General features: G+C 52.9%; 1 protein-coding gene across 18 annotated transcripts in view; it reads right to left on the bottom strand.

Annotated features, from left to right (window-relative positions):
• The window catches only part of COL13A1 (collagen type XIII alpha 1 chain), a 152,638-nt gene extending 145,957 nt beyond the window's left edge, over window positions 1-6,681 (bottom strand). For 9 of the 18 annotated variants that reach the window (XM_027530652.1, XM_027530655.1, XM_027530643.1 and 6 more), the window contains exon 1: window positions 5,805-6,681. In XM_027530652.1, the coding sequence (XP_027386453.1) occupies window positions 5,805-6,098 (294 nt within the window). In that variant the 5' untranslated portion in view covers window positions 6,099-6,681. The remainder of the gene's footprint in view (window positions 1-5,804) is intronic. The other 9 variants (XM_027530661.1, XM_027530651.1, XM_027530654.1 and 6 more) reach the window with 3 other exon arrangements.
• Window positions 6,682-12,381: the final 5,700 nt, after the last annotated feature.

Raw genomic sequence — 12,381 nt, 5'->3', positions numbered from 1 at the left:
AGATAAGATGTTGAAAGGCAGTGGAGAGGAGGGCTCACTGCACAATGTGTCTGAAGCTAAGCCATGGTTGGCAACAGATTTTATCTTGTGCATTAACTCTAGTAGACTGGGAGTGGTCATCTGGAGAGCTGTGTTGAGAAGGATTCTGAAACCTAGGTAGGCTCCCTGGGCGTGTGTTGAGTGATTAGTAATGCCTGCTGTGGTTCTGGGGTAAGAGAAGTCAGCAAGTGCCCTGTTTTCCTTCTCTGAGTTAGATACTTGGCACGGCCAGGCAGTTCTTCAGGAAGTCAGCAGGGGGGAGGGCCATTTTGGGTCAGGGTGTTTTCGGAAGCCTTTCCAGAGGCATGGGGGCAAGTCTGGAATAGGGGAATAGGCATTTCTCTGAGAGTGTCAAGTTGTGAGACTATGCATAAGGCAGACGGCATTTTGTTTCAGATGCTTTGACTTTTTCCCACCGTCTTCCTATGAGGGCTGGGGGTCCTCAGTGTGGTTTGGAGCTACTTGCTAGTTTTAAGGCTTTCAGAGAAGTAATGAAACTTTAACAACTCTCCCTAGTTTTATCTCTAGTAAATATTGCTCTGTATTTTTTTTAAAAATTAGAGTCAGTAAATATTGCTCTATATTTTTAAAAAATTAGAGTCAGGAAATAGATTCCCAACCAGGGATTGAACCCAGGTCCTTGGCAGTGAAAACACTGAGTCCTAACCACTGGACTGCCAGGGAATTCCCCAATAGCTCTTTGTCTTGAATGTCAGCTCTTGCTAGCAGGGTGGTAGTTTCCTGTGTTAAAGAGGATTCTAAGGCTGTACGTAAGCTCAGTGAGAAAGTGTGTGGCAAGTGATTAATAAGGTCTGCTGAGGGCCGAGAAGTGCAGAGTGAAGCACACGCTTGCCTTGTCTTGGCCGCCACTTGGCCAGACAAACACTACTGTCCAGAAAGGAGGTGTGGTGTGGAAGAGAGATGCCTACCGGAGACAGAAGTCCTACCTCCAGGCTCATCTGATGCCTGGGGTGAAGCTTTGGACCTGTTTTCTCATCAGTAGAGTGAGGGGACTAGACTTCAGGGTCTCTGAGGGTCTTTCCTCTATTAAAACTAGTCATTTAAGACCAGTCATGTACTCGCAGCATGAAAAGAGGAGTAGTTTTAAGACTGACTCAGGGGAGCACTGGCGATATCTGAGGACACCTGGATCTAAGGTCTGTCCATGAACTGAGGTCCAGGTTCCTGGGATGTACACAGGTCATGCCATACATACATTCTCTGTTTAAGAGCCGGGTCCTGTCTCATCTCAGTACTTCATCCCTAGAGGACCCCATCCAGAGCCCTAATCTCTCAGCCACTGCTTTGATCTCTCCTCCAAATGCCCCTGGAAAGAGTTCAATAAGGGGCTCCTGTACACACTCTATAAATGTGAGGCTTTGCTCTTGTAAGGGTTGTTATTATTATTTTTAGGGATGAAAGAGTCTGCCTGGGGTTCCTCGACATTTTAGCCTGGGAGTTTCAATTACTTCCTTTCCCAGGGGATTCTTGGAGTGGAAAATGCCATCAATACCCAAAGGACTGAATCAGAGACAGTGGGATGGAGGTACAGTGACATCAGTCTTCTCATCTGTAAAATGGGGTAATAAGAGTGTCAATCCTTAGGGAAGTTATGAGGATTGAAAGAGATAATGTGCATAGCACTGGCCATTGTACATACCCTCCTATCAGGGTTGCTGTTACTCTTATGGTTGGGGAAGGGGAATCAGCCTGGCCTCCCTCAGCATTCACCTTGAAGGTGGCTGCTGATACCCCCTTGCTCCCCCTCAGCCTGCAAAATGGATTTGGCAAGTTTAAATTCCACCCTCTTCTCTGTCATCGCACACTGTCTGCCCAGCCCTAGGTGACATCAGATTTCCTCCATTTGGGACATTCCATTTTTTTTTTTTTTTTCACAGCAAGCAAATCAACTAACGGGCAGCTGGAGCACTCATTAAGGGTCCCAGACTGGGAGAGAGGCACTGATGGGGGAAGAGCTGGAGCTGCGGTCTGGAAGCCACACTCCCAACTCCCCTGAGCGGGTGCCCGCCCCCACACTCCTCTCCTGGCCCTGACCCACCCCCCTCCCAGTAGCTCAGATCACTCAGATCGCAGCCTCTGCTCACATTTGCCCTCGCCTCACCTCACTCCAGGCTTCTCTCCTATGGAGTCCCCTCCCTCCTGTCTCCCAGACACGGCCTCCACCCCCAGCACGCTGCTTTCCCCGCTGGGATGGGTAGTGAGCATGTGCCCCTGGACAGCTGCCTCCAGGCCATTGCTCAGGCTGTGTGCTTCCCCAGGACGGCCCTGCCCATGGCCCTTCCTCCATCCTTCGGGGAGTGACCGAGGCTCACTGGCTCCGGAACGGATTGCCTTTGGCTGCCCCATGCTCCAGGGAGCTCTCCAGAGGCGCTCGTGACCCGTTGTGGTGGCACCTTTCAGGGTGTTGTTTCATCTGCCATCACCTGAGAGCCCCACAGCAACCCCCAGAGGAAGGTAGGGCCAGGGCTTCACAGAAAAGGGGTATGAGGTGAGGGTGTGTGTCATGGCTTGCCTGAGGCCACACGGCTGGCAAGGCCCAGCAGGAATCCTGGCACACGGGGTGCCTCTGGGCCCTCGTGGGCAGGAATCCTCTGCATACCCATTTCACAGACTCATTCTGCAACAAAACCATTCCCCTGTTCTATTCACCTGGGAGGTTCCAGTGGCCCCAGTTCTCACCTTTCTCCTCACCTCTGCTCTTTGTTCTGACCTGGGAGAACAGACCAAGGAGACGAAAGGGTGGAGGAGGGAAAGGGTGGAGGAGGGAAAGAGTGGAGCTGCTCCTGGACACCTTTGCTGGCCCAGACCCTGCCTGCTCCAAGCACAGCGTCATCCCATGGAATTTTACGTGGTGACATCCATGTTCTAAGGCTGTACTGTCCTGTCTGGTGGCCACTCAGACAGTTCACTTGAATATCAAGCAGTTCTATGAAAGGTGGCTTAGTGTGACTGGGGAACCATATTTTAGATTGTATTTAATTGTAATTAACTTAAGTCTAATGAGTCACATGTGACTAGTGCTTACTATACTAGACAGTGCAGCCCTGAGAGAGTCCCTTCCAGAGCCACTGGCCCGCAGGCCCCTCCAGGAGAGGGCTCCTGAGGTCATCGCCATTTAGACCAGGTCACCTGCCCCTCCCCCCACAGGACCACTCCCTCCCTCTGTCCCAATGCCCTCTGCTATGACCTCAGGTCCCACCACCAAGGCTGCCATTTCCATTCATTCCTCTCTCTCTCCACAAGTGCCCCTGGCCAGGCCACTGTCCTCTCTGGTCCATACTAACCTCTTACTTGGCATCCCTGGTCTTCCTTGCTCTTCATCTCATTCTGTGTACATCACTGCCCTCCTCAAGACCCCTCCATGGCTCCCCATTGCTCTTACAAAGATCAAAGTGTCTCTAAGGCACCTCTTGACCTCGGCTACCTGTCTCTCTCTGGTTTTCAGCTTCCAGAAGCTGTTCCTTTTGCCCCACACTCATCCCTGTTTGCCTGGAAAACTCCTAGTCACCCTGTAAGTCTTCATTTGAAAAATCACTTTCCCAGGGAGCCACCGCCACCAGGAGCCCTAGACCTCTACTGCTTCCATTCTCATAGCATTTTTCACATGACACGGTCCCTGTCCACTCCCTTCTCCGTGTCCTATTTGCCTGTAAGTTCGAGAGGACAGAAATGTGCCCCCCACCCCACAATGCCTGACCCACAGCTGGCTCTCAGGTTCACTTTCGGAATAAGCGCATGAGGGTGGGCAATGGAAGGTGGCAGACAGACTGGGGAGAGCACTGGGGGCAGAGCCCCTGGAAGCTTGTTCTAGCTTTGGATCTCGCCACGTGACCCTGGGAAACCTACTGCTCCACTCCGAGCCTTAGTTCCCCCATCTGTAAAATGGGGGTCTGACAGTCAGAAGTTTAGACAGGAAGGCTCAGCCTGGTAGATAACACTGTCAGCCCCAAGGTCCTGAGAGCATGAGACATGGCCTGGCTAAGTCTTAAGCAGAGGAAGCCAGGATTGAGGAAAGGGCAGGGGCACGCCCTGGCCAGAAGGAGGGGCCAGGAAGGGGAGATGATGGAGAGAGGAACTGGGCAGGACACTCAGGGCCAGACGTTTGTCCCTCAGCAGCCAAGACCCCAGGGATACCTGGGGTATCACGTCCCAACACCCTCCCTACCACGCAGCAATCCCCTGTGTACTGCCAACCAGCCAGCAAAGGCTGTCTGCCGGCACTGCGGATTCCACCGGCTTCCCTCAGAGTCCCAGGGGACCGTGGGTGGCTTGACGGAGCCCTCCGGCTTCCCTGGGGCCCGGCAGGGCGTGGGAATGAGCTAACGGCAGCAGTCACGGGTGCACCTCTAGCACCAGTAAACTTGCTCTGCTCTGGCCCTCTGACCTCGCTCTCCGTGATTGCCCCGGAGAGCCGCTTCGGCAAGTGCCAGCCTTTGCCTGGTAGAGGCACCAAGGGCCTGGCTGTAGGGTACTGGGGCATCGTGCCAGTATGGCCATGGCACTGCTGCAGTCCGAGCTGGGCTCTCACGTTTACCATCAGCACCACCATTGTGATGGCTCAGGGGGTTAGGGGGTTAGCGTGTTTGCCTCAGGAGGCACAGCTTCTAAGTAGCAGAGTGGGGATAAAAGCCAGGCCTGCTGGGCTCTACCTCGCGCTCTTCACTGTTTCACACACCACCTCCTACTAAGTAAGAGATGCACCCCCAGTTCTTCCCCTCAGAAACTGTCCATGGCCAGCCTGTTCCAGGAGTTCTTCCCAGACAGCCGTGGCCTTTACCTGTGGATCCTCCCCTCATAGGAGGCCCTGGGTCCCCTGAGCTGTCCACATCCTCAGACGTCACCTGGCTTCATGGTCTCCTGGCCAGTCGCTTAGTCGGGTGGCACCCCTGAGACTGTGTGTCCCTACTTTCTGTGGACTGTGGGTCTCTTCATGACTCTCAGGATTGTCCTGGCTAAGAGACACTAGTGGCTTCTAATACACTGAGCTTCAAGGACATTTTGGGAATGGGAGAAAACTCAGCATCCTTTTCCCAGAAAGTCACACAGACACAAACTGTTGGGGACCATTCCGGGAGACCAGGGACAAGAAACACAGCTTCAGAACAAGACAGTGAGGGCTTGTTTGTGCCCAAGGACAGCAGAACCGAAACCACCAACACCTGGGCCCTAGCGGTCTAGGCAAAGGCCAGCCCACCACCTCCTGCAAGGACTGTTCCCTGTGCCCCTCAGTCCCTGAGATAACTCACTCCCTCTCTCTTCCCAACAGAATATGGCAATAAAAGGCAGCACTGATCGTCGAGGGATGGATGGGGAGGGCTGCGGGGGCCCAGCAAGCCTCGGCCCCGGGCCACCGGGCTCAAGTCCCGCCGCGTGGGCGCTGGGAGGCTCTCACACTGCCCTGGCGAGGAGCCGGGAGGCAGAAACAGAGCCTGGCCGCCTTTGCGCGCCTCCGCGCCTAGCCTTCCTCCACCTGCCCCGCGCGCTCAGGGCGCTCCCGGCGCGGAACGTGGGAGACGCCTGCTCTAGGCGGGAGCCGAGGGGTCCGGCGCTAGCCGCCCAGGTCCTCCTGCCCGCTGGCAGGGCAGCGTCCGTCCCTGGCCCCATCCCTCCCTTAGACAAATGGGGTGAGGCCAGGGCGCACCGCGCGGCGGAAAGCCCACGGGCACTGGCTGGTCCAAAGTTTGGAGGCTGCGCGAGGGGGCGCCGCGGGGAAGGAATAAAAGGCAGCAACAAAGAGCACAGACCTCATCCAGCAGTTGGTTGACTCGTCCCAAAATAGCCGGCTCCATTTGCTGCTCCCCACGCTCCGCTTCCAGGCGCAGCACCCGGGCCTGCAGCTCGACCGTCCGAAAGTGGGCGAGCAGGCTGAGCGCCAGCGAGCAGAGGGCCAGCGCCAGCAGCCCGCACGACCCCGGGCTCGGCAGCCGCGCGCAGCGCTCCGCCGGCGCCACCGCCAGCGCCACTGTCCCGGGTGCGTCCAGCTCCGCAGGGCCGCGGGCACCGGCGGCTGTCGCTTTGCGGGAGCGCTCCGCTACCATCCCCTCGCGTCTTGAGAACCAATAAATAAATAAATAGAATAAATAAAGGCGAGAGCCGCTGCCCCAAAGCGCGATCTCAAGCTCCGGGGCAGTAGGGAAAAGGCTTGTGTCGCTGGAAAAATGTCCCTTTCCTTTGCTCTCGGCAAAGAGGATGGAAAAAATAGCAGCTGGAGGGGGAACGGGGGGAGCAAAAAAAAAAACAAAAAAAAACACAACAACAACCAGCAGTAATCGGGGGGTACACCCAAGTGAAAAAAAAAAAGTTGCTTCGAAGAACGTTCCAAGTCCAGGAAAGTTAGGGAAATCTGGCCGGCTCTCTTTTCTGCCCCGTCTTTCCCTTCAAGTATCTGCAGTCCGGAGTGGGTTCAGCACTGTCTGTCCTTCTTGGTGTTTCCCGTCGCCCGGGCGAGCCAGTTTCAGTCCCGGGGCGAAGGGGTGCACATGGAGGGCCCCATGGGCAGAGGTGGGTCGTGGCCGCTGCCGAGGAGCGCTGGGGCCGATTCCGGCGCCTCTGTAACTTGACACACTAGCCGCGGCTGCACGGATCGGATGAGCAATCCGTGCTACTTCCCAAACTAATCTCTCCCGCCCCCCTCCCTTCTCCTCCTCCCCTCTCCTCCTCCACCTCCTGCGGGGCCGACGGCTTGGGTTTGTTTATTTATGCAAACTCGCCCGGGGTGGGGGGCGTGGTGTGCAGGGCCCGCTGCCCCAACCCACTGGCCACGGGAGCCCCTCTCCTGTGCTCCCTGTCCCCTTTGAAGTGACACTTGGGGTTATTTATAGGCAGGAAGGGGGTGTGGAGTGGAGCTGGAGCTTGCTTTTCTCCCTTTCTCCCAATCCACACTGAGGGTCCTCTTTGCCTTCCTGCTAAGTCACGGGTCCAGACATCACTCTGCTTTCTGACAAGTCGGCGCAGCCAGTCTTTGTGATCTTCCAAGGAACCCAGTTGAGTTACTGTCAGGGATCTAGATGGATGTCTACCTCCTGAGCAGGACTGTCTGATTTCCTTGAGCTGCAGCTGAGCACCCCCTGTCATGTCTCATCCCCTCTCTTCCTCCCCAAACCAGCTCCACCCCTGACTCTGCACCTCCAGCTGCCCCAGCGCCTTTGGTGGGGTTCACTTCACCCATCACAGCTTTACTCTGGGGTGAAAAGTCAACCCTCTGAGGTGGGGGTGGGGGTGGGGCAGCAGAACTGGTGCCCTTGTCTCTCTTTCAGGGCCAGGACTCATGGTCCAGGATACAGGTGAATACAAACTGAGCAGAGGGTTATTTCAGGGTATCCAACAGGCCAGTCAGTCCTCCCGCCTGCCAGTCCTGACCCCTCCTCTTCTTGTCTGCCTTGCATCTGAGACTCATTCCAGCCCTCTGCTAACAGACCAGCCTCCCCCAACCATTGCAGCCATTAAAGGTAAGCCATTCTCTCCTTGGCTCCCTTCCGCTATCATTTCCTACGGTCCAGTAGAGAAAGCTGCCTGAAGGCTATTTTGTAGTTTCCTCTCTTCTCTTGCCACCTCTCCCATTTTAAGTAACATTTGTATCCCAGAGAGACTTTATCTCCTTGCACCTCTTGACATTCCTGCAAATGAGGAGGAGGTGGGATTGAGTTTATGGAGAAAGCTTACTTCCCAGGAAAATCGAGAAGGGATGGGGGGATAAAAGACAGGTTCCTGAAATGTAAAACAAAGGTGGGTAGTGGGTATGGTGACAGGAGCATTTCTGTGATTCCATTTTAGAGTAACAGCGTTGCCAACTGCACATTTTATATATTGACCTGATCAATGTTAACATATAATCCAGTATCATGGCACACCTCAAAGTGTGGCAGGTGTATTTGATAGAGCAACATAGTAATAAAGTACTTACATCATAAATAATAAGTGTTATAACATTGCCTGCCAGGTCAGTTAGCCACTAGGGAGGACTACAGGGATAGAAAGTGATGCCGCAGATAGAAAGTGATGCTGCAGAAAAGACTGGTGGCCAGGAGCTCTGGGTCCGTTCCAGCTCTAGCATTTCCTTAATATGGGATATGGGGTAAGTGTGCCTGTTTCCTTACCCTATGATGGATGTCTCAATTGGGCTGCTCAGAATAAACCCTGAGAGAAACCATCAGTGTTGGTGACCACCAGGGGGCGCTAGAGAATTTCTGCACTAAGAGGTATATGCCAGGGAGGGGATCCAGGGACGTAGTTCACATCCCCCAACCTCCCAACCCTCTGCAAGGGAAGGAATATGGAGGAAGGGAACTAGGTTTCTTGCAACAGTCCTAGCCTGACCCCTGCATTCAGAAATGACCTGTATGAACCCTGAGGCATCCAGGGGCACTCTGGTGTCAGAGAAACTTGGGAATTCTCTGTCGACATTGGATCAATGTTCTGTCAATGTTGGAGTTAATCAACCTCTCTAGAAAACAGGATTTCTTGTTTGGAGCAAGAAGATAGACTTTCAGTGCTAGTGCAAAAGTTTGAGTTTAATCTGTGGTCATGATTACACTCCGAGATAAAAACAGATACTCTGGGTACCACAATGGAGAGCTAAGAAAAAAATGTCCCTGTGCATACAAGCTTCACTGTTCCTAAAGTATTTTCTGTGTTTTTCTGCTTCCACATATTAGCTCTTGCTGTTCCCTCTGCCAAGAAGTCCATCCTTCACCCGTTTTCTGTACCTTAAAATCCTGCCAGTGATGCCAAGCTGAGTCCCTGTGGCTCTGGCAGCGTTGACCCCATTCCTTTCTCTAGGGTATGTGAGCTAATCTAACCAATTAGCATCTCCATCTCCCTTGGCTACAGTGTTTGGGCCTGAGATGGGCTTGTGGCCAAGCTCAGACTAAGGAGAATCAGGCTGGAATGATTGGGAAAGGAATGCTATTTCTTTGTAAAAGGCTTTCTGAAAGAGTATCAGCTACCACAGTGGGCTGACCAACCTAGACAGCACATTAAAAAGCAGAGACATTACTTTGCCGACAAAGGTCCATCTGGTCAAAGATATGGTTTTTCCAGTAGTCATGTATGGATGTGAAAGTTGGACCATAAAGAAAGCTGAGTGCCGAAGAATTGATGCTTCTGGACTATGGTGTTGGAGAAGACTCTTGAGAGTCCTTTGGACTGCAAGGAGGTCCAACCAGTCCATCCTAAAGGAAATCAATCCTGAATATTCATTGGAAGGACTGATGCTGAAGCTGAAACTCCAGTACTTTGGCCACTTGATGTGAAGAACTGACTCATTGGAAAAGACCCTGATGCTGAGAAAGATTGAGGGCAGGAGAAGACGGTGATGACAGAGGATGAGATGGTTGGATGGCATCACCAACTTGATGGACATGTGTTTGAGTGAGCTCCGGGAGTTGGTGATGGACAGGGAAGCCTGGCATGCTGAAGTCCATGGGGTCACAAGGAGCTGGACATGACTGAATGACTGAACTGAACTGAACCACAGGGGGTATCTTGCCTATGTTCTTAAAGATCTTGCCTGAGAATGAAACCAACACAGGAGGCAAGCAGAGGTGGAGACAGGCTGCTATTTATTTAAACGTTATTTAAACTCTGTGATCAAACTGTGCTTAAGCTCATCTGTGTCTGCACTCTTCAGTTACAGGACTCATTTTTTCTCAAACCTATTTGAGTTGGGTTTCTTCTCTTGCAAATAAAAGAACCTAGAGCCACAGAGAGGGGTTCACTCCATTTTACCGAGTCAGAATCTCTTTGTGGTGGGAGTAGGGGCACAGGTAAGCCAAGGTTCCCATCCAGTTTATAGAAGCTCCCCAAGGGATGGGGATATATATTCAAGGTGACTGCACTGCCCACGGGGCAGTTGGGAAAACTTGTCCTCTGAAGCTCGTTTCCGTCTCTGGTGATGCCTTCCCCATGAGAACCCACAGCCCACACCCCCAGCATCTCTCACCCACGTCCAGCTGCTCTGGCGCTCCCTCTGGCACTCCCCCCCACCTCACCTCACAGTCAGCTCCCCTAGCACACCGCCTTTCAGTCCCTTGGTGGAGGGCACAGGCATTGTCCTGAGGCTCAGGCTGGGTGTGTGTCTCCTTCCTGACCCTCACCCGCTCCATCCAGTTGGGATCAGGTCCTGTAGATTGCACCTGCTGAGTTTCTTTCCAATCTGCTCTTCCTTTTGGATTTCTCTGCTCCATTGCCTTCTCCATGCCTAGTCCTTTACACAGGTCCGACTCTCCCACATAGTAGCCCCAGCTGGGAAACCTCACCCAAGGAGGCCAGGTCTGGGGACCTACCAGAATCTCCTCCAGGCATCATAGACTCTTCCTTATTTCTCTCCTAGGCTTTATGGTCACTGGCATCACAGCCCTGTTTCTCAGCTCTGCTTCCAACTCCTGCATGTAGTGAACAACAAGACAGAAGGAATCTGGGCCCCTTGTGACTTTGTGGAGTTGAGTTGTCAGAGAAGCCTAGACTCTCGCATGATTGAAGTAACTTACCCCATTTGAGCCACTGGCCTGTCTTGTGTAGCTTAAACTATGTCCTAACTATGACCTGTGCCTCTCTGTCCCCTCCCCTAGGCTGTGAGTTTCTAGAAAGCAGGATGACTATACTCATCTCTGTATGCTCTGCACTAAGCACCATGTAGATGTCCAAGAAATGGTGGTCTGAATGAATGAATGGGCGAATGGAAGCATGGATGGATGGATGGATGGATTCTACTTCTGGCTCTCTCCCAGCTATATTAACCTGTACATGTTCCTTTTATGTAAGATTTAGAAATTGATGGGCAAAGAAGGGAAAGGAAAACTGGGATGTATAAGGGCCTTCCTAGCTCAAACATTCATCCATTCAGTAAAAATGTATGGAGCACTTTCTAGTGCCAGGCCCTGCTGGAGTTGAGGACACAGTGGTGAGCACAGCAGACTAGTGGTGGAGGCCAACAGGGATCAGTGCTACCAAGCAGGACAGAGAGGATGCCTGGGGGATGAGGCCTGAAGGATGAGCGTAGTTAGTCAGATCAAGGGGTGCAGAGAGGGCATGCCAAATGGGGGAAGCTGTCTGTGCAAAAGCCTGGAGTGGAAAAACAGCATGGTGGAGAAATTGGCAGATTGGGGCAGTTGTCAGTGTTCATTGTGGCTGAAATGTGGAGTGTAAAGGGGAAGAGTGGAGTGGAGTGGAGTGTAAAGTGCTGGAGAGGTGGTCAGGGGCTGAGCAGGATAGTCCCCTAAAGACAAAGGGGAGCCAGTGGAAGAGCTGTACCCCTGTGCAGGGTGTCGGGAGGTACTGACCTGCACCAGATAGGGATCCCAAAGAGAATGCACCAAGGCCAGTCCCAGGGTAGAAATAAGGTGAGAACTGCAGGCATTCCCTCGGGCTCAAGCCCTCAGTCTTGCCCTTCTACAGGCTCTGAGATTAAATTAGTTTGCCCCAGGTTAGAGGACAGTAGCATGCCATGTCTTGGGGAAGAGTGTTTTGGGGTTCAGTCTGAAGCCCCTGTTTGGAGCTGAAGATCGAACATTTGGAAATGCCTTTTCCTGAGTCCCCACTTCCTTCCCACGCAACCACGCCAATCAGCTCCCTGGCTGTGACTCTGCAGAGCTGGGGATGGGGGTCGAGGAGCAGGGGCTGCAGATGTGCGGGGGAGGGTCAGCCTGCCCAGGAGGCCCTGGGAGCCTTGTTAACTGGGGCCAAAACAAACTCTCTCATTAAGAAGAGAGCAGAGCCAAGTGTGGAGGCTACACTGATGAAAACGCTGGGGGACCCTGTTCAGCAGGCTGCAGGTTCTTAGAGGAGTTCAGAGACTCACAGTTTCAGGCCATGAGTGATTGTGTGCATGTGTGTGTGGGTGTGACCCCTCCCCCCAGCTCCCTCAACCTAGGGTCTCACTGTGTGTATCTACTCTTGTGCTTTGGTACATAGATCATGCACATTTCAGCACACACGTATAAGCATGGACATGCAGAGGACTGCAAATGTAGTGGATGAATGGAGCTGCCCACAGTACGGCTGGGCTGTCTCTAAGGTACCTCCAGTGAGTGTGTGCATGAGGATGTGCACTCATACTTGTGCCAAGAATGGGTGTGTGCTAAATTGCCCATGAGCAATCTGCTTTGGTCAAGATGTGTATATGAGATCAGGTGCGTGCTTCTAAGTGATCCAGACCCCAACTGTGTCTAGGAGTCATCAGGCAGCAACCAAGGACAGTATTTCAGGCGTCTGTAGCAGTATCACAGATGGACCCAACTCTTAGTTTCTTAACAGAATGATCGATTATTTCTCATAATACTGTGAGTTGACAGGGCTCAGTGGAGTGGTTCTTCTGTTCCAAGT

The sequence above is a fragment of the Bos indicus x Bos taurus genome, chromosome 28 (genome assembly GCF_003369695.1).
Source record: "Bos indicus x Bos taurus breed Angus x Brahman F1 hybrid chromosome 28, Bos_hybrid_MaternalHap_v2.0, whole genome shotgun sequence".
Taxonomy (NCBI): domain Eukaryota; kingdom Metazoa; phylum Chordata; class Mammalia; order Artiodactyla; family Bovidae; genus Bos; species Bos indicus x Bos taurus.
The sequence above is the reverse complement of the archived record's forward strand: the minus strand, read 5'-3'. Positions and strand labels throughout refer to the sequence as shown.